The sequence below is a fragment of the Mandrillus leucophaeus genome, unplaced genomic scaffold (assembly GCF_000951045.1).
Source record: "Mandrillus leucophaeus isolate KB7577 unplaced genomic scaffold, Mleu.le_1.0 Scaffold1220, whole genome shotgun sequence".
Classification (NCBI taxonomy): domain Eukaryota; kingdom Metazoa; phylum Chordata; class Mammalia; order Primates; family Cercopithecidae; genus Mandrillus; species Mandrillus leucophaeus.
The window spans coordinates 392,482-413,419 of NW_012100544.1; the positions used below are offsets into that span (position 1 = coordinate 392,482).

General features: G+C 38.7%; 1 protein-coding gene across 2 annotated transcripts in view; it reads right to left on the minus strand.

Moving 5' to 3' along the window:
• GAP43 (growth associated protein 43) overlaps positions 1 to 20,938 on the minus strand; it is a 97,986-nt gene that overhangs the window by 36,839 nt on the left and 40,209 nt on the right. Inside the window, exons 2-3 of one of the 2 annotated variants that reach the window (XM_011971452.1) lie at positions 19,668 to 20,062; positions 7,473 to 8,070 (exon numbers count right to left, since the gene is read on the minus strand). In XM_011971452.1, coding sequence (XP_011826842.1) covers positions 7,473 to 8,070; positions 19,668 to 19,805 — 736 coding nt within the window. In that variant the 5' untranslated portion in view covers positions 19,806 to 20,062. The remainder of the gene's footprint in view (positions 1 to 7,472; positions 8,071 to 19,667; positions 20,063 to 20,938) is intronic. The other variant, XM_011971453.1, reaches the window with a different exon arrangement.

The window sequence follows — 20,938 nt, forward strand, 5'->3', positions numbered from 1 at the left end:
AACCTTCCTAGAATACTTTCTTCCCCTGAAGATATGTTAAGAACTACAATTTCCCTTCCAAGTAGAGGGGTGTGAGATGATCAACCTGAAATATTTTAATTCTCATAATCCTCTAATTTGTGATTTGGAGATTACAAATTAGTGTGAGGATTGCTGAGTAATCACATCTAACTTGTATATCTTCCATACTATCTTTTCTCAGGACATTTGATAGCCCAATTCACACACTTAGGCCTGTTAGCCAATTTCACTAATCGTCAAAGATCCAACTACTGTGAATGTAGAGTTAAAAAAAAAAAAGAAGAATTGGAAGAGGCTTGTATTAGCTTGTCTATATAATACTTTATGTTTTAATGACAGTCTACTGACGAAATTTTAAAAAGCTTATCAGATGTCTATCAGATGTATCCATTGCTCTACATAAGCATCCAAGGTTTTATTAAACCTTGAAGCTGTTTAATTACTTTAATGAAATAAAAGCATATAGAAATACACTGATATTGAATTAAGTGTAAGATGGAAGTGAAACTGCTGATAGCAAATGATGGCTGTCTATAGGCTATAGCCACTGTAGCTATTACAGCTAGAGTTTTCCATCCAGAGATAGGGTTAGGAGGATTATAAATCAGGAGTCCAGTCATATCAGAAAACATCATTTTCAACTCTTTATATTCAATCTCAAGTGTAAGATGGGGTTACAAACCTCTACTGAGATATTCTTGCTGTCTTCTGGGTCTCTAGTCTAATAACAAACTTTCTTAGAATTGACTCTTCCTAGATTCTTTGCCCCTCTATCTAAACCTCTCTACTATCAACCCCATCCCTTAAGCCCATTATCTAATAGTTAAGAAAATAAAGGACTATGGAAAAGTGAGGATGGTTGGCTAAGAAGCCCTATATCCCCCACTTCAAAGATGCCTCCCTGGTCTACCATTGCAAGATTGTCGTGTGTGTGTGTGTGTGTGTGTGTGCGTGCACATGTGTGTAGAGAAAAATGAACAATATTTTATGAATGTATATTAATATCTGAATAATAGTCTATATTTTAAGAAATATTAATTTTTAGTTCCAAATATAGTTTCACAACTTTAAAATTGGGGGAGGAACATGTCTTTCTGTTTTTCAGCTTCTTTTATGAGGTGATAGTAACAATTTAATATAAGCTATGAAAGAATGAATGAATGGCCTCAATAATTTGAGTTCTGTGACTCTGTAACACATTCCTTCATCTTGTCTTTTTTCTACTTACTCTTTTTAACTAAAGAGTTAATGAAAGGGCCAGGCACAGTGGCTCACACCTGTAATCCCAGCGAGGCCTAGGCAGGCAGATCACCTGAGGTCAGGAGTTAGAGAACAGCCTGGCCAATATGGCGAAATCCCATCTCTACTAAAAATACAAAAATTAGCCGGGCATGGTGGCGGGCACCTATAATCCCAGCTACTAGGGAGGCTGAGACCAGAGAATCACTAGAACCCAGGAGACAGAGGTTACAGCGAGCCAAGATCGTGCCACTGTACTCCAGCCTAGGCAATAGAGCGAGACTCTGTCTCAAAAAAAAAAGTTAATGATTGCTCTCTAATTTGTCTCTTCTATTAAATTCTTTAATATTTTAGTTATAAAGGTACCAGATCCTTTGGAAATGCTCTTGCAAAGGGGGGTAGACCTAAACAAGAATATAAAAATGATACTAATTCTGATAAGCTAAACTTAGGGTAGCAATTGGCTACAATAAATAAAATGACTTTCATCTGATTAAGATACTAAAATTTCAATTTTTAATTTTCAGATCCTCCTGGAATAACTGATGTATTTGATGGAGTCAGTAATACACCTGCTAGGAACAATCAATTTCAACTGATCTTTATAGCTCTCTCAGGTCTAATAAAACAGTCCTTGGAGTGTTTTTTGAAATAAGAATCTAAGACTCAGAACTAGTTTAATATCCCCAATAATTCTGGGGTGATAGGGCTGTGAGGGAATTATGATCAGGAATTTTGGTAGTTACTAGATACCCATCTGTAAATGCTATCCCTAATAATTCCCAGACAAGAGTCTGGAGTATCCAATTATCCAAAGGAGAGATGTTCTTATATTATAACACATTGCTGGGGTCCTTAGACATTTCTCTTCTCTTTGTTTCTTCCAGAATATCACCTGGATAAGTGTCAGCATTCAGCATGTGACCTCTCAGACTCTCAGGGTTAGGCTTCTAGTTCAACATTGCTAGCTGTCAACAATGATTAAGTGCTATAGTCTCTCTAAAGCTAAGATTTCTCCTTGTAAAAAGGAAAGGGAAAATTACACTATTACGTTACCACTACAGAGTGGTTATGATGATTAAATGGAACAATTCCCACATAGCGCTCAGCACAGTACCTGGCAGTTAATAAATGCTCATTAAGTGCCACCTATTATTAGACTTTTATATTTTAACTCTTGAAAGAAAACCTTAAAAACCAACTATCGTAGTTCCTTTTCCTGAGGATGACACAAATGAAGTCCAGAGAAGCAATAACTCTCCTAAAATCTCTCATCTTGTTGGTAGAAATATTGAGACTAGAACCCTGGTCTCTTTATTTCAGTTCAAAGATCTTTTACCCTTATTATATTACAGGGCAGGTAGGACAGAGAATGTCCTAGTAAGGTCCTTGTTGGTATTTCCCAATAGCATCAGATCATCACAACAGCTAAGAAAAAAAGAAAATGAAGAAACTGAGATAAAGCATAACACCTTAATAGAAAGAACTGTAGGGCTACAGTGAAGGTGAGGATTTAGAGTTCTATCAGTTTGACCCTTGTTTTGTCACTGGTTGTATGTGTGGCCAGAATACCCACTTATTTTGTCCCTATTCTTGGAATATAAAAATAGAAAGAAAAATGTTATCAAATGACATTGGGCTGTTGTCAAGAAAAGCCAATAAAAATGATTACTCTAGCAATATGAAAGTGCTCCATGAAAGCTTAATAATCAACAGTATTTAAGAGGTATACCACTGAGTATCTGACAGGGTGCCATGTTTTATAAACAGCATTTATGGACTTCCACAACCAAAATTTTCATTCTTTGTGAGCTGTATATAAATTCAGGAAGTGGTTGAAACCACATTTCAAATCAAAACTGCTCATGAGGCACCCTGCCAAATAAGTGTAAATATCCTTGGAAAGTCTCACATCTAACACACAGCTTGGTAGAAGTGGACCTATCTTTTGGAAAGCTGAAAAATAGATGGTTACCTTGGACCTTAGGGAAACTATTGTTCTGGGAAACATAAATAATTGTTAATCCAGAAATATGAGCTGGGTATTTCATTTTCTTACAAATAATTATCATTCTAGAAATTATAAATTTTGCTTCCATTCTCTTCGTTAATCATTTGAGTATCAGGACACACATTCTATAAAACATTTTTATAGTAAGTAGTAGACTGCATCTTGGCCCCTGAAGCACTGCTTCATTCATATTTTGTCCAAAGTGCATTGGTAGAGAGAATACCCCATACTAATTGCAGAATTTAATTGAGATTATAAATATGATTGTTTTCAATGTCATTCCCTGAATTTCACACTACCGCCACTATCAAGTAAGAATTCATTAAGGTCAAAAGACTATATCTTGTTTTTGTTTTGTTTTGGTTTTTCTGAGACAGGGTCTCACTCTGTCACCCAGGTTGGAGTGCAGTGGCACACAGTCATGGCTCACTGCAGCCTTGATCTCCTGGGCTCTGGTGATCTTCCTGCCTTAGCCTCCAGAGTAGCTTGGACTACACCACCACACTCTGCTAATTTTTTCTATCATCTGTAGAGATGGGGTCTCCTTCTGTTGCCCAGGCTGGTCTCAAACTCCTGGACTCAAGTCCTCCTGCCTCGGTCTCCCAAAGTGCTAGGATTACAGGCATGAGCCACTGCATGAGGCCAAAGGATCATATCTTACTCATCTTGGTGACCCGAATACCTAGCACAGAAGAAAGTTAACATAAAGAGAAGGGAAAAAGAAAGGAAGAATAGAATAAAAGGAGAGAGAATGGGAAGGAAGGAGGGAGGAAGGAAGGATAAAAAAGAGGAGGAAGAGAGGTAGGGAGACACTAAGTTAATTTTTCTATTCAGGGAATGGCAAAAGGAAATTCCTCCCTCTTTTCTTGATCATTACTGATGGCATCAATTTGCAAGATGTACTGAGACCATGAAAATACAATGCAGCCAAGATCAACATGCAGAACATATGAAGTCACTCAGAACTCCACTTCCAACTAGCATCAGTCAAGGACCCTGTGGCAGTCACCCAATCAATATCACTGATTGATAGCCTTCTGGATAGGTTACCTTGGTAGCACCACATCACTGAATATGACCACAGTAGAGTCCTCTATTGGAGAAAATCAATAGGCTACCATGGAGAAGAGGAGACATAACAGAGAATTCCTTCACTGAGAGCCAGTGAGCACAGTGGCACTGCTCGGCAGGAGACCCCAAGGACATAATCATTAAAGGGGGCTTGAAAGTTCTCTACTCATGGCTGAATGGGGCAGTGTCCCACAGATGTTTTAAATCCTCCTCTTCCTCTAAAGGAATCATTATCAGAGGTGCACTGAAATGCTTTGGTTCAAGGCACATAAAGAGCCGGGCAGGCAGAGTGGCAAAGTAGGGCGAGGGGGACATACTTGGAGAATTTAAAACAATGACAATAATCAACCAACCTCAAAGATCAAAATACAAATGACATCCTCCCATAACAAACAGGTTGGTAGTAAGTAGTAAAAGAAGTAAAATAAATAACATTTATAATTCCTGCAACGTTTCCATAGGTATTAAAGTAATAATCATATCTGATCTAAAATTTTTAAGCCTGATACTGACAGAAATGATTTTCTTGGATTCTCTCTTTGTACCTATTTTGCCCCTTACCCTATTGCACCCTCTTAGACTGTCTGTCCATGCCCCTCCAGGCAGCTGTAGAATCCTAAAGTAACCCATGGTAGCCACACATTTCCAAACAGTACAGCCCAGTGGAAAATGCTCCTACTTTAACCCAGGTTAAAATGAAATACAGTGGAAGAAAGAGGAAATGCAGTACAGGGCACCGGGGAATTTGGACCTGATATGATGTGATAGATATCCTTGTCATCTCTACCTTCTGTGATCCCATGAGATTCATCACAGCGGGGTAATTTGTGCTTGTCACATAGAGCAGGCAAGGCTAATAGATACCTCAATCCAGAACGAAACGACAGGCAGCATTTCTGAATCTAACCAAGAGGACAATACCTACCCAACTCTAAGAAATAATGTAAATTGCCCTTTGTGATTACCTTCAAGTTTACTTCACCTATTTTTTCAATCACCTTTGAATACACATGATAAAGTCTGATTAATTAAGATATTTTTCAGTCAGAAACTGTAACATTTAGGGCAGAGAAGAGTGCTGTTTACTTTCACTGGCCAGACACATTTTTAATCAAATAAATGAACAGAATAAGCAAATATGCAAGAGAAATATATAAATGAGTGAACAAATTATTATCTATAATTTAAATTTCATCAATTTATATTCACTATTTGACATTTGTTGACAACTTACTACATAAAATATTTCATTAATTCATTTGGAGTTATCATAACCTGAAAAATAATAAAACTTAATTTCTTTTAAAATATATATTAGACTTCTTACTGGTTCAAGAAATCCTTCTATCAACCCAAATCATAAGCATATACCTAAAATAACATCATGTCTCTGTTTCTCACAACTTTAGAAATCCCAGTTAAAAAATATGGTCTGTGCCATGTCAGATCTGTTCTGTATTTAAAAGCATGATTAATTTCTAAGATTTATGAAAATGACACATTACGTAACTTGTCTACATGCAAAGTGATTTCCAGACATTATATCTGACGCTCAAAGCTTAAATCTAAAGAAAAGTAGTTAAGTTTTGCTTTGCTGAGTAAATTAAAACTCACACCCCACTTTTTATCACATGCCTTACCTTTTCCAGGGAAAAATTCCCATCTTCTAAACCTCAATGTCTGGCCCCTGGGACAGTTGTGTGGTTAGAATAAAGATTCAAAATGAAAAGAAGCATATGATTTATCCAGAGCTGGAATATGCTAATAACAATGTTAATTAATATTATCTGGCATCTTATTCACAGAAATTTAGGGATAAGATGAAAGAAGTGTAGACCTAAAATATCTAGAATACCACCTACCATATTGTAGTATCTGATTTTGGAGAAATGTATATCAAAGTAAATGTCCAATCATTACTTTCTCAATCTGATGGTCAGATATCAAAACATTTCTCAGACCATTCCCATGGAATAGTTTTTCTCCCAAGGAGCACACTGTGGCTCAGTCCGTATTTGGACTGTTGGATGACAAACATCATTGGTTAAACCGAGGCGCTTCCAAAGGAGTAAACCCAATCTTTTAAATGGACATAGAAGAAACTTTATCTTTGAGGATCTTTGGGGCTGGAAAGTATTTATGGGTCATATTAGACTACAGAAAGATCATGGAAACTGTTGGCCTCCTTTACCACTGTGGATGTGTTGGAGATGAGGGAAGGATCTAGTCTCCAGGGACAAAGCTCTGTTGAATTTATCTTGCTCTGGGAATATTCTATTCCAATTCTGCACAATTGAGCAGTAATAGTGAAAACACTCCAACTTTCAAGTTACAGTTCCAAACTGAAGAGAATCCAGTACCTTTTTGTAATCATAGGAACCCTCAATTATTTATGCATATTGTAGAAAGTTGTGTCTTCAATAATAAAATGATTATTTATGTTTGACTTCACAACATATTCTGTATTTGGGGTTTTTCTTTTGTTTTTGGCAACATCGACAGACTTATTTTCCCAATTATGTTTGACCCCAATTAATGTTACAATTAACATTCTCTCAGCATACCCACATATACACACACTACTCACCAACTGATGGTGGAGAGAATGCCCAGAAACATAATGTGAGATAGGGAAGGGTGGTCTGAGATTATACATTTGCTGCCAGCAATTCACACACTAGATAATCTGGATCAAGAAGAGGATGGCTGTATTTATACCAGGCATTTTCCAGAGCCAAATAATCACATTAGCTAATTCCCATCCATATAATATATGTAGCCTCAGTAATTACTTATTAAACTAAGTCTATCAGCACACAGAATACTTTTTTAAAGCAGATTTATCTAGTTTGACTGCATATGTCTATCCAATTAAGATAATCGCCAGATCTTTCTAGTACTGGCTGCTACATAGACCTGCCTGAGTCCTCTCTCAGGCATGGAGATATTTGGGAATGTGACCTTAGCTCTTAGTCCTGCCACTTTGGGAAATTAAGCACAGCTTCCCTTGATTTCTGGAAAACACCTTCTAGACTTTTTCCTCTCCCTTGATGACCCAGGTGGCCTGGCCTTCCGAATAGCAACTCCCCTCCCCATCCACCCATTGCATCTGACCCTCGCGGTTGCTCACCTATGTTCTCTTCGGCTTGGCTGCTCTCCCCAGTCTCCGTTGGAGGCTGGGCTGTTGCCTTGGCAGCAGCATCCTCTGCAGCAGGGGTGGTGGCAGCAGCAGCAGTGACAGCAGCAGGCACATCGGCTTGTTTAGGCTCCTCCTTGGCTGGGGCATCTTCGGCCTTGGAGGACGGCGAGTTATCAGTGGAAGCTTTAGTGGCACTTTCTGTCTCAGCTGAGCCGGCCTTCTCCTCTGAGGATGCAGGAGCCTGAGGGGCTGCCTGCTCTGTGGCAGCATCACCCTCTCCCTTCTTCTCCTCGGAAGGAGTTTCTCCTGCTTTGCCGGGTTCATCAGGCTTGGAGCCAGTGGCTGGGGCTGCTTCGGTAGCAGTGGTGCCTTCTCCCTTCTTCTCCACCCCATCGGCAACAGGGGCTTCATCCTTCTTATTGGCTTCAGCCTCAGCAGCTTGAGCATCATCCTTCTTCTCTCCTTTGAGCTTTTTCCTCGTTATGTGTCCACGGAAGCTAGCCTGAATTTTGGTCGCGGCCTTATGAGCTTTATCTTCTGGTTTGATACCATCTTGTTCAATCTTTTGGTCGTCATCATTTTTTTCAACCTTTGTGGAGAAAAGAGGGGAAAAAAAGGAGAGGGCTCCAGTGATGTTCTTCTCCTTTAAATCTCAGCATTCAACAAATATTTATTAAGTGATTTATTTTGTGCCAGGCACTGTTTGTGGAGTTAAGAATTCAACAGTACTCTGGAAGTTCAAGTCAAGCCTCATCTTTTCCCCACAGTATTGTATGGGAAAAGTAATGTCCTTTGGACCTTCCAGAATCACTGGCAACTTTTTTTTTTTTTTTTTTGAGATAGAGTCTCAGTCTGTCACCCAGGCTGGAGTGCAATGGCATGATCTTGGCTCACCATAACCTCCGCCTCCCAGGTTCAAGCAATTATCCTGCCTCGACCTCCCAAATAGCTGGGATTACAGGAATGTGCCACCACACCCAACTAAGTTTTGTATTTTGTAGAGACAGGGTTTCACCATGTTGGCCAAGCTGGTCTCAAACTCCTGACCTCAGGTGATCCACCCACCTCTGCCTCCCAAAGTGCTAGAATTACAGGTGTGAGCCACTGCATCCGGCCACTGGCATTATTGTCTATGTATTTCCTTTCTCCAGCTCAATGTTGCTCCACGTCAAACTTAAACCAGCCTTTTTTTTTAGATGTACTTTGACAACTCAAATCACATTTACAGGCTGGGTACAGTGGTTCACACTTGTAATCCAAGCACCTTGAGAAGTGAAGGCAGGAGGAACTTGAGCCCAGGAGTTCGAGACCATCCCTGGCAACATAGTGAGACCCCATCTCTACAGAGCTGGGTGTGGTGGCATGCACCAGTGGTCCTGGCTACTCAGGAGGCTGAGGCAGGAGGCTCACTTGAGCCTGCAAGGTAGAGGCTGCGTGAGCTGTTGTTGTGTCACTGCACTTCAGCCTTGGTAACAGAGTAAGACCCTGTCTCAAAAAGCAAACAAACCAGAAACAAAAACAAAACACGAATCACATTCACCCCAGGTTTTTATCACAGACCTCTGAAAGATACAGGGTTTTCAGGGTTTTTGAGAAGGACTTTGTATAAAACTTTATGGCTTAAAAAATAGTATGCAAAAGTCTACTTTCCCCCCAAGTTTTAAGCCTGATAAGGAAATTAATAAATTCAAGACAAAGAGTATAGTAAAAGTTTAAACCATAAATCCCATCAGGATTTTATGCAAAATGCAAATGAGTTCCACGTCTTTAGGGGATTTGTTCAGAATGTGACAACTTACAATGCTGGTCACAAAATAACGTCTAACTTTCTCTTGCATGTGGTCCAACATTAATAATAAACATACCAAACCTTCAAAATCTGAATAAAAAAAGACCATTATTCCTGAATTTTAAAAAATGATGGGAAACACTGTTTCTCCTTTTGAAAAAGCAACATATATTCACTAAGTCACAATTCCTTATTCCCAAAGCAATTGGGAACCTAAAATGTGTTCATATTATCATCAATAGAGCTATCTTAGTACTAAGAGACTAGCATATAGAATTTTACCTTTTGATGGCAACATTTGTAGCTTAATGTATGCTGCAAATGACTATTTTCCACATGAAAATTAAATCAGAGGATAGGAACAGCAGGTATGGTCATAGAAAGAATTGTGTAGGCAAGTACACAAAATTCTATCCAGTTCCATTGTTCACCATGGTGCCCCAACATGCCTACTGATAGTCTCCATTCTTAAATTTCTTTAACTTTCAAGCATTGAACTTTTGTTCACTTTTGTGAACACTGTTCTAGCAGAAATAATAGCAAAGAATAGCATAGCAACTTTCCCTCAAAAGACCACTAATAAAAGAGTGTTTATCATGTAACATGTTCGGAGCCTGTTCTCAATCTTGGATTGGCCTTGACCTTTGCTCCATTTTAGGAGGTAAGCGAATATAGAACAACTCAGGACAAGTTTTCCACCTGTCAAACCAGCTCTGCCCCACTGACCCAGCTCCTGCTAATCATGATGTGGGACTGTTAGACATTCTTTGGACAAGCATACAGACCTGTTGCTGCATAGGACCATCAACATACCAGTGGATACACAAAAGTATTTTTGAAAAAGAGATACATGTAAGAGTAAAAGCAGGTTTGATAATTTTCTCAGTCAAATTCTAGTCAACTTTTCCTTCTTCCTTAGTTAACCTTGCATGTATATACACGAAGATTAAAGGAGTAAGTGAAAAGCACTTTGGAGAGGCCCGTCCTGCTCCCTCCTCCACTACTCAGTTCTCTGATGTACTATCACCTTCTCGCTACCCTGCTGCTCTTGATGACACCTACTGGGATGAGCACAGCCCAATCTGAGACACGGGAGCAGCTGTCCCTGCCAGGAGCTCTCTGCTCAGAGATGGAAGCATAACCCTGTAAAATTAACAGTTGTGAATGGAGCATGGAGCCAAGATGTTGATAATTTATTTTACTCTATCTTGAGTTTTCTGAATGAAGCACCATCTTATATGTTAGGACACCTGCACTTGGGTATTGATGCCAACTGGTTCTTTAATACAAATACTGTTCTTTGTGAAAGTAGACAAGTCAATTGTTTCAGAAGGGGCAGGTGTCCACAAAAGGCTCCCTAGTGACTCAAGAAAGCTAAAATTTTAGATCTCTGTCTTTTCTTTATGAACATAAGGCATAGGGGGATGAAACTCTTGAAAATCTGGAAATCACAAAGAGAAGGAAGCTGAGAGTCTACATGATATAAAGAAAGAAATTACATGGATAAAAAAAGGGCTCTCAATTTTCTCTCTCCTCCTCTTTCTCTCGCTGTCTCTCAATTTTTTAAAGCATCTGCAACTCTGATTTTCTAAAAAATCAGAATTTAAGCTTCTGAACACAGAATCTATGACTAGGGTGACAAGATTGTGAGACAAACCTCACCTAAACAACCCAGAAGTATAAGAAATTCAAGGGAAGCAGGAGTGAGCAGAATGGGGGAGAATCATGACAAACAAGAGTTAGGAGAGAGAGGGGAAGACAGTCTTATAACAGCCAGGTACCCAAATAAGTGACTATCCCCAAAAAGATGCTCAAAGTACTCCACAGGCATGTAGCTCATCCGGGAGAAACTGCTGGACTTCATCATTAGAGATTTAGGAAAACTAAATTTTACAGATTAGTTGGGGGGGAAAAAAAAGACAATTAATAGAAGTTTTTCCAGATAGCAGTAAAGAAACAGACCCAGGGAAAGGAAAGGAAAGGCAGGAGAGAGGAAGAAAGGGAAGGGGGGAGGAGATGAAGAAATGAAAGAAGAGGGGGGAGGAAAGGGAAGGAAAGAAACCAGGCTAAGAAGAGGGCAGACTTCAGTGACGGAACAGAGACATCCATAAATAAAAATACTTTAAGGTAAAACTGGGTTCAAAGCTAGACAGCACTGGATTGTGTTTGTGTGTCTTTCTTTTGTATTTCTAATTGATTCTATTAATACTCCTTAAATTACAGGTTATTTCCTGGTAAAATTCTTTTCACAGTACAGTATAAAGGAAAGTGGACTGGGAGTGTATTTTGTTGTGTATTTTGTTAAAGAGAAAAAGAACATTTCCCAAAACTGGCTATGTGGAGTAGCCCCAGGTTCTGAGAACACTTCGACCCTTTCCCCACTAGAAATAGAAGAGCTTACTTAAGATGAAGGACATTCAAGCCCAGAGAAACCAGAGACTACTCAGCACATTCAGCACAATACTTTCACTTTCCAAAAGGGGCAGCCCTGGCTCTGAAAAGTTAAGTGACTTGCCTAAATTCACAGAGCAAGTGAGGGAGGCAGCGGCCCAGCTTGTATTCGACCTCAACTCTTCTCCCCTCCCACCTACCTTCAAGTCCAATTTTATTGCATGACTGACCTGGAATAGCTTGGACTTACTTGTAGTAGATAATCCACAAGGCTTCACGTCAGCATTTTCATTCATTTATTCATTTAAAAATATTCAGTGCCTCTGTGAAGCACTGTACAAATGCTACTGAATGGAAGGATACTGTGTCTACCCATATAGAATCCTTTTGAAAATACACTTAAACCACACCATAGTACTTTAACAATCAGTTACTTCCCAGGAATTTGCAGTAGACACCTGATCTTACACTCATCTTTTCAAGTGAGGACAACACTCTAAAACTGTGAGTTACAGATGAAATGTCCAGAAAAAGAATCCTGGTATCTAAATGGCTAAAAAGTCAGCTCATAAATGTCACTAAAGATAGATTTATTTTTTAAACTAAGCCTTACCACAAATAAGCTTTGTAATGAACTCAAATGTTTCTGAGGGAATTTCAAAGTTATTTAATTTTTACACAGAATTGTTGATATCTACGAATTAAGTAAAGAGGACATTCCAATGCAGTACATTAGAGGTAGGAAGGATGTCATTATGAGTTACTGTAAGTTTTTCAGGAATCTTTATTGTTATGGCTTAATAGTTCTTTGATTTGTTTGAGAGCTCTGCAATTTATGATGTCTTAAAGGAAACCAAGGTATAGAACATCCCTACTTTTTAAACAAACATTAAAATCTCAGATGAATATTGGTTGGAAAATGAAGAGTACCATTATACTAACTTGTTGACACTAATGAAATTTCTAAATCCATTAGACGAATAAACAATAATTTTAACTGATATTTAAAAATTACAGATAAGAAAGCCAGAAATAAGAAGTAATTACTTAAATATCCAACATTGTTGCTCTGGTCTTCTTTTCCTTTGGGGAAAGGAGGAATGGACAACTTAAGATTTATTCTAAAATGTCCAAATGTTTGCATTCAACATGTTACAAAAGAGCTCTAGGCAAAAATCCATGAATGGCTAACTTTCAGAACTAAAAATAACATCATCCATTCATCTGGGATACCTCAATGCATTTCACTTTTCCCCATTATCATAGGAACGCCTCAACCTTCCAAGCAAATTAAAACTTGGCCCTGTATCTACTTCTGCTAGCTATAAATAATACTATTATAATACTTAAATTTTTAAAAAACAGGATTGAATTTTAAATGTATTACAAATCATTGATGTACACAAATTCTTCTTTCTGAGAACATCTTTAGTAAACCAAAATATAACCATTTGATCAAGCAAAGTTATTTTTGAGAACAAACTTGAAAGGCCGGAGATATCCTAACCAATATTTTTTTAAACATCCTGTAGTTTTCATGCCTATCAGAATCTTGTACAGCCTGTAAAGGAACCAGAATAAAGTGCTGATAAATATAAATGAAATCTAGGAAGTACCTACTTATGGCTCACTCTATTTTTTTATTAATAATTTATTGAGGTGAAATTCACATAACAAAATTTCACTCTATTTTTAAGCATCATTGATACCATGGCAATTGACTTTAGGGAAAATGTGCAAGTATTAAAGTAGTTCACAGTGGAGCTTCTGTACTTTCTTTAAACCTAGACAAAGATCAAAAACACAGTAAAATATCCCTTATAGAGGAGAGAGAGGACAGTGGGCCAGCCTCCTCCAGTTCTATAGATGGAATGTCACTGCAGGTTTCGGTGCAGGTGTAAGGAAGAAAGCGTCCTTTAAAAAGATGAAAAGGCACAGCGGGCATACACCGGATCCCTCAACATGAAGTCTAGTTTGAAGACCTAACTAAGGGATGAGGAGAATGGGGAGCAGGATGCACAGAGAAGCAATGAAACTGTAAAAGGAAACAAAATGTCTCATATTGGAAACTGCGGTAGTAATGTTAACTTTTCAAATAAGAGCTGGTGATCAAAAGCTGGGTCTTCAGTCCACTTTAATGTATTATTTATTCAACATGTACAATCCACCTGCTTCCAAAATAATATGAGGTTATATCTTCAACATAGTATAAAGCATTATCAGAGTAGAACTCAGTTTCCACTCTGAAAAGTTATGTTTTATTTTATTTTATATATCTATAACCCTATTATGTCCCACAAAGACATAGAAGAGGCAAATAACATATTGCAATTTATGTCTTCAAACAGAAAAAAACTCAGCCTTTGAGAAGTACCTTGCCTATTTTACTCACAGCTGAATGCCCAGTTTCTAGAATGGTGCCTGGCACAAAGTAGATGCTCAATTAATATTTGTTGGATCAATCCAAAATCTGAGCATCTCTATTAGTGCCATTTCAGAAAGATAATGATAGATGAAGAAATCTGGATTCGATTTTGTCAGTTTTGTTAAAATCCTTTACTTCTCTGGTGGAATTCAAGAGCATCTGACTACAACAGGTATATGATTCCCCAATTATAGAAATTAGTAAGCAGAGGTTTAACAAGGAGAGAAATAGCAAAACTGTAGAAATGCCATTGATCATAATAATAAACAAGCACTTGAAAATAATAATACATCTAAGATAAAGACAACTGATTTATATTTATCTATTGACTTGTTAGAGTCATATCAATAAAACTATTTTTCCTGTGTGTCTGTTTACTTTTTCTTTCTTTCTTTCTTTTTAGACAGGGTCTCTCTCTGTCACCTAGACTGGAGTGCAGTGGCACTATCTCAGATGACTGCTGCAGCCTCGACCTCCCAAGCTCAAGCAATCCTTCCACTTCAGTCTCTCAAGTAGCTGGGACTACAGGCATGTGCCACCATGCCCAGCTAATTTTTGTATTTTTTGTAAAGATGGACAACATTTCACTATGTTGCCCAGGCTGGTCTCAAACTCCTGGACTCAAGCCATCTTCCTGCCTCAGCCTCCCAAATTACAGTGGGAAGAATTACAGTGTGAGGCACTGCTCCCTGCTTATATGCTTTTTCACTAGCAAAATTGGTGAAAATGGCCGGGTGCAGTGGCTCATACCCCTAATCACAGCACTTTGGGAGGCTAAGGTGGGCAGATCACCTGAGGTTGGGAGTTTGAGACCAGCCTGACCAACATGGAGAAACTCTGTCTCTATTAAACATACAAAATTAGCCAGGTGTGGTGGTGCATGCCTGTAATCCCAGCTACTCGGGAGGCTGAGGCAGGAGAATTGCTTGAACCCAGGAGGTAGAGGTTGCTATGAGCTGAGATCACGCCATTGCTCTCCAGCCTGGGCAACAAGAGCAAAACTCTGTCTCAAATAAATAAATAAAATTGATGAAAATATTCATGGGAGATTGCCGGAGAATCTCTGCTCCCTTCTATTTACATTTAATCTGTGTATTGCTCTCCAAGGCTTAAGGGGAGTGGGCTGGGAATAACTAGTCCCTTAGTTATTCAAGAAAGGAAGTCTCCTTCCTTAAACTGGGGTTGGAAGGGCCCAGTGTTGCGACGAGGCACATTAATCATGCTGGTCATGTACCAAGGCACAAGCCAGACAGAATAACTTGACTAAACTCGTCTAGAAAACTTTGGGGTATAGCAGACATAGGTATAAGTCATGTAACTGAATCAAGGGTCAAAATCACTGAGACTCAGGAAAATACCTATGGGAAGTCAGCCCTGGGAGGAAGCATCTTGAGCAGTGGGAGCAAACCCTCTAATGAAACACTGCCCATTGCAGAAGCACATGTTGACTCCCTCAAGAAATGACAGGCTCAAAGGACAGAAGGGCTGGCAAAGTGAGGGGGACACTAGACTCTGCTCTCAGAGAGGTTGCTACGACTTTAGTAGCCACTGTGAGCTAGAAACAAAAGGGTGGAACTCCCCACCACTCAGGCAAAAAGGCTATCACAGACCAGTCCATGAGAGGGACTGCGAAGCCTCTTCTGCTAGCAACTGAAGACAGAAGAAGAGCTGCAGGAAGCCAATGCATCAAGAAAAAGACAGAAAAGCAGTCTACCAGCAGACAAACTCCTGTACTACCACCAGCGGCAAATCTTTCCCAGTTGAGAGACCCCAAGAGCAAAGCACATGCCAAGCTCCTGAAGATGGTCAGAGCTCACCAGCAGGAAGAGAGCCCCAGAGCCCAGGGAACTTAGCATAAAACAATCTTCCTTCCAGGTAAGACACTGTGAAGTGTCTTTTGTTGGATACTTAAAAATGTGAGATGCAATAAGATAAGTATTTACTTAAATTACTATAGTCTTCCTACTATAACAAATAATGATTGTTCATCTATTTTTTCTTAATTAAACCCCCTTCACAAGTTACAGTCTGACTCAGTCGGTACTTGAGACATTTTGTTCAATGAACAAACGAGTGAGAGACTTTTCTCACCCACTCTACCACACACCCTTCTTCAAATATTGCCACTCTCGGTCCACTTCTCTGTCTTTTTCCTCTTAGTTCTTATGATCATCTGCCATATGTTTTTATTTTATTACTAACTGAATCTTCCCTTGGACTATAAACAATCTGAGAGCAGAACTTTATCTGGTTTTCACAATCTTCTAAGCTTCAGTGGCTAAAATACTACTGGCACATAGTTGATACTAAAAAAAAAAAAGTTATTTTTAGTTGCTGCATGACCACATGCCACACTGCGTTGGAGCTCGGAGAGTATAAATGGGCAGCACTCAGCTCACTGGCTAGGTGTTCTCGCTCCAGGTTACTCATGCTGGAGCCTTCATCAAGCCACTCTCCAGCTGTCATTCTCCTTTCTCTTCTTACATGTATAAGTGCACAGTATGTACATTTAGTATTTCAATTCAATCCTCATCACGAGCATGTGAGGAACACATCACTGTGCCTGTTTTATAATCAACACAGATGAGGAACCAGGAAGGAGCCCAGGGTCATCCAGCTTCTGAATGACAAAGCCCACGCTTAGTCCTCCTCCCATAAAAGTTAATATTCCCTGGTGCTTAAGAGCATAGGCTGTGGAGTTAGACATGTGTAAGTTTAAATTCCTGCTCTGCCAGTTACTTGGTAGATCCTGACCTTGGGCAAGTCAGTTTTAGGTTCCTCATCTGTAGGCTGGGGGAATAATAAAACTATCCCATTGGGCTGATAAGAGAATCAAATGAGTTAATGTACATAAAGCACCCAGCACAGTCTCTGACACTTTGTACATACTCAGAAAGGGGTGGCTGCTACCATTATTCTCATCATAGTTATTGCCATCACCATTATTCTCTCAGAGTAATTTCTGCATCATCATGACACTAAGTTAAGGCACGTTGATGAGATAAATATCAGAGGAGATTTGGTCACGAGACTGTATTCATCTCGATGGTTGCAGGTATCATCACTCAGAGAGTGGAAAAGCTGTTTCTTAACTCTACAGTACTACTGAGCTATCTATTCTCAAAGAGATAAGCAGAAAACCATGTAAAATGTGCCACAATACTCAACTCTGTTCTTTCTTATCTTGGGAAGGGGGAAGATCTGTTTACATTGTCAAAGTTAAATCACAGTCCCACTCCACTATCACCTGACACACACCAACTGATTCTTTCTCAGTCTTCTCTAACTTATCCATCCCCCAAATCTTCACCTAGTGTAGCAGCTTGATGATAGAAATTCACTGAAACTAGAAATCTCTTCATTCCCAAAATATGTCCCCTTCACCTGACATCCCCCAACCACACACACACACACATACACACACACACACACACACACACAAACTCATTTAGCCACTATTTCATATACAGCATCTATCCCATTGATCCAACTATATCCCTTACACATCTAGTAAAACAATTGCCTCTGCAGGTTCTGAGAGCTACTCTATGTGCTTATGTGTGGTAATACTCAAAACCTGATAAAAGTTATAAATGACGCTGCCAGACATTTTGTAGGGGACTAGCTTAGGAACATCTGGTACTAATTATATCATTATAATTTGAAATTGCCAAGCCAAGTATATCCAATGCACCCCCATTGGATAGTTAGTAAAGCCTGAATATTATGTACCTCATATCTAGTAAGGATATACAAATGTGTCAGAATGCATGCTAAAAGTCTGGTTGGTGGGAGATAGAAGGAATTTAAGACCCCATTTGCCAAAGGCTGTGGTGGGGGGAAATGACAGTGGTTTAAATTTAAGCATTATAGGTTATGAAGTACTTTCAACTTAAAATGGTTCCTCTGAGAACTATAATGAAGAAGGCTAAACAAGTGTGCCATCCCCTTTAAAAAAATAAGGAAACACAGATTGTGTAAAGCCTCACAATTAGTAGAATGGGTCTTAAACTTAGCCTTCCATTCTCTTACATTTTAAGGAAGCTAATGGAAAATTCAATCTAAGAATTCAACACTAAATACTTGAAAAGTATTATTGAATAAGTAGCAACCCTAATAACAGCTCTAGGACTACTTGAAGTAGTTTTAATGAGCAAAATTGGTCTATATTTCAGATATACTGAAGGGGGTGGCTCCAGAATCTCTGTGTAGGAGGCATTCGGGGAAAGAACACATTTGCAAGGGAGAGCTGAGTGATTTTTCTTAAAACTGTACTTGGATAGCAAGCATACTGCTTTTTGAAGTATACCTATTTATTTGAGGCAGGCCCATGGGATGATTTTGCAGGGACAGTGCTATTTATCAGCAGCAACTTGTACACACCTTAACATTCTATAATAATCACCAGGTGAGTAATTATCCTTGTAGAACAGTATTTGAGAAATCTAAAAAAAAAAAAAAAAAAAAAAAAAGAGCAAGTACATTTCTGCATTTTCCCTTGATTCTAGAAGGTATGTTGTTATATTCTTCCACTTGTAGAAGAAAATAACTGAATGCCTTTTTTTCAGGACTGGGGTGGAAGCGGATTGTATCAGGTACAAGGCATGTAGTTTGAGCATGCATAGACTTCCATTTTAATTAGATTTCTGTCCCCAAGCTGCTGGACAGTTTAAGGAAAAATATGCAGTCTTCTAGAAAAATCTTTAACTATTAATTTTGGATCTAAGTTTGTTCTTGTTGCTTATGTTGCTATTGTCCTTGTTCTTATTTTCTTGACACCCTCTTCATTTTTGGCACTGAATTCTCTCTCGATGATCAGTCATTGACACTCATTGATTACTTGTTACCTGGCATGGTTTTGGGGTCAAAAGATCAGAGTTTGAATCCTGGCTCATTCATTGCTTAAATGTATGACCTGGGATAAATTACTTAATTTCTCTAAATTTCAGTTTTCTCATCCCCCATATTAGAATCCTAGTACCTATTGTGCAGAATTTTTTTGAGGCTGAAAGAAAATAGTACTTGTAAAATGCCAGGAAGAAGACAATACAAGTGAAGTAAAAACTGCTACTTTCTGGAGACTGGGGCGTGAGTGAATTATATGGTAAATATTTTATAGTTTTTATATATTTTATAGTAAATATTTTATAGTTTTCTTTTATAGCTCCATAGAGGGATGTTTCAGTGATATGCACACTTAAAAAAATAATAAATGCCTCCCACCAACACATATAAAAAAGTGACCTTTAAAAGTAATGACATAAAATACCTTCATATGCTTGGAGAACATAAAAATAATAACAAATTTTAAAATTATATGTCAAGCACCCTTCTAAGCACTTTTATATGATATAGACACACCCCTAAACATATTTATAACATATAGTTTTTTATATTAACTAATTCAATTCTAAGAACAAAACTATGCAATGGGTACTATTATCTTATAAATGAAAAGACTAAGTAGAAGGACATTAGTTAAGTAATTAAGTAATTTGCTTAAAGTCATACAGCTAGTAAGTGTCAGAACCAGGGTCTGAACCTAAAATACTTGCATAGGTTACATGTGAGGTAAAATTACCCTGGAAAGCCAGAAAGTCAAGAAGCCAAGTGAATGAGGACTAGGCCAATCTGCTCTCTGAAGGTTTTTCCTCAAGTCTCCCAGGCAAGGTAAAAAGTGGAGTGCAGGGTGGGATAACTCAGAGCAGGACTTTGTCATCGTCAGTGTCTGCCAATGCTGGCCTAGTTCACTGTCTAAAAGACTAGGCTGCAGAGTTGTCACTCCAATTTTATCTTCCTGTTTTGAGATCTCTTTACAATAGAAAAGTAGAAATAAATTTTTTAAGCAAGGGCCGAGGTGTTATGACCTCGTCACCTAGGTGATGCTGTGACTCATTTTCCTTGTGAAGATTTTGACAGGGAAAATTCACACTTGAGATGTTGAAAACATCCCAGAGACCAGGTTCCCTTTTAATTCTGAAAGCGAGAGAGAAAAATACCAGACAGCAAGGAAAGCAATACTGGGAGAAGAGGGAGGGAGAGGGCATCAGGTCAGGAACTACGGCTATTTAATAAATGAGAAAAGCAAATGAATGGACTAGAGTCAGACTTATGCATTCTTATCAGAAGGAAGGGGTTGAGCAGGTGGTAAAGAGAAGGTTCTGCAATTTATTCCTGAGTGTGAGGATTTAAATTCAGCCTGAGTTCCTGAATTAAACATTGCTTTTTACTTGAACCAACTATTCCTGTTCCTTTTTTCACAATCATAGTGAGGTATATAAGGAAATCCATTTAGAGCTGTTTCATGCATGCCATACAAATTGCTCTGAATCGAATGATACTCAAAAAGTATCATATTATTTATGCAGCAAAGGTTGTGGGGAAAGTGTTGTATATGTTTGATGACTGTGTAGTTCATGGTACAGAGCACCAGCACACCTCCCAAACCCTTTGGAGCCATCAAAGAAAGAAAATTCCCTTTTATTTGGTTTGGAAAGCTGGCAAGCAAATTTTACAACTCCTGAATTAATTTATATGAACCTGCATTCAGTGATTAATAATAATCTCATCTTTGAATGAAAGAATTTGGCTAAATTAGATAAAAATAGGGAGATACTGTCTAATTCTGCGGTCTTGAGGTCAACGAAAATAACTTTCCACTTGATATATACACTACTATGAGATGTGCCATCACCCTCTCATAAGTGACATCACACGGCCCAAAGGGATGTACAGAGCACCAAATTAGTGAAACTCCAACAATGGGGAACTTTACAGATGTGTTGCTGCATGGTGGAGACTCTCCTGAGTTCAAGAGGTGATGTCGCCACTCTTACCGGGATTCTGATTTAC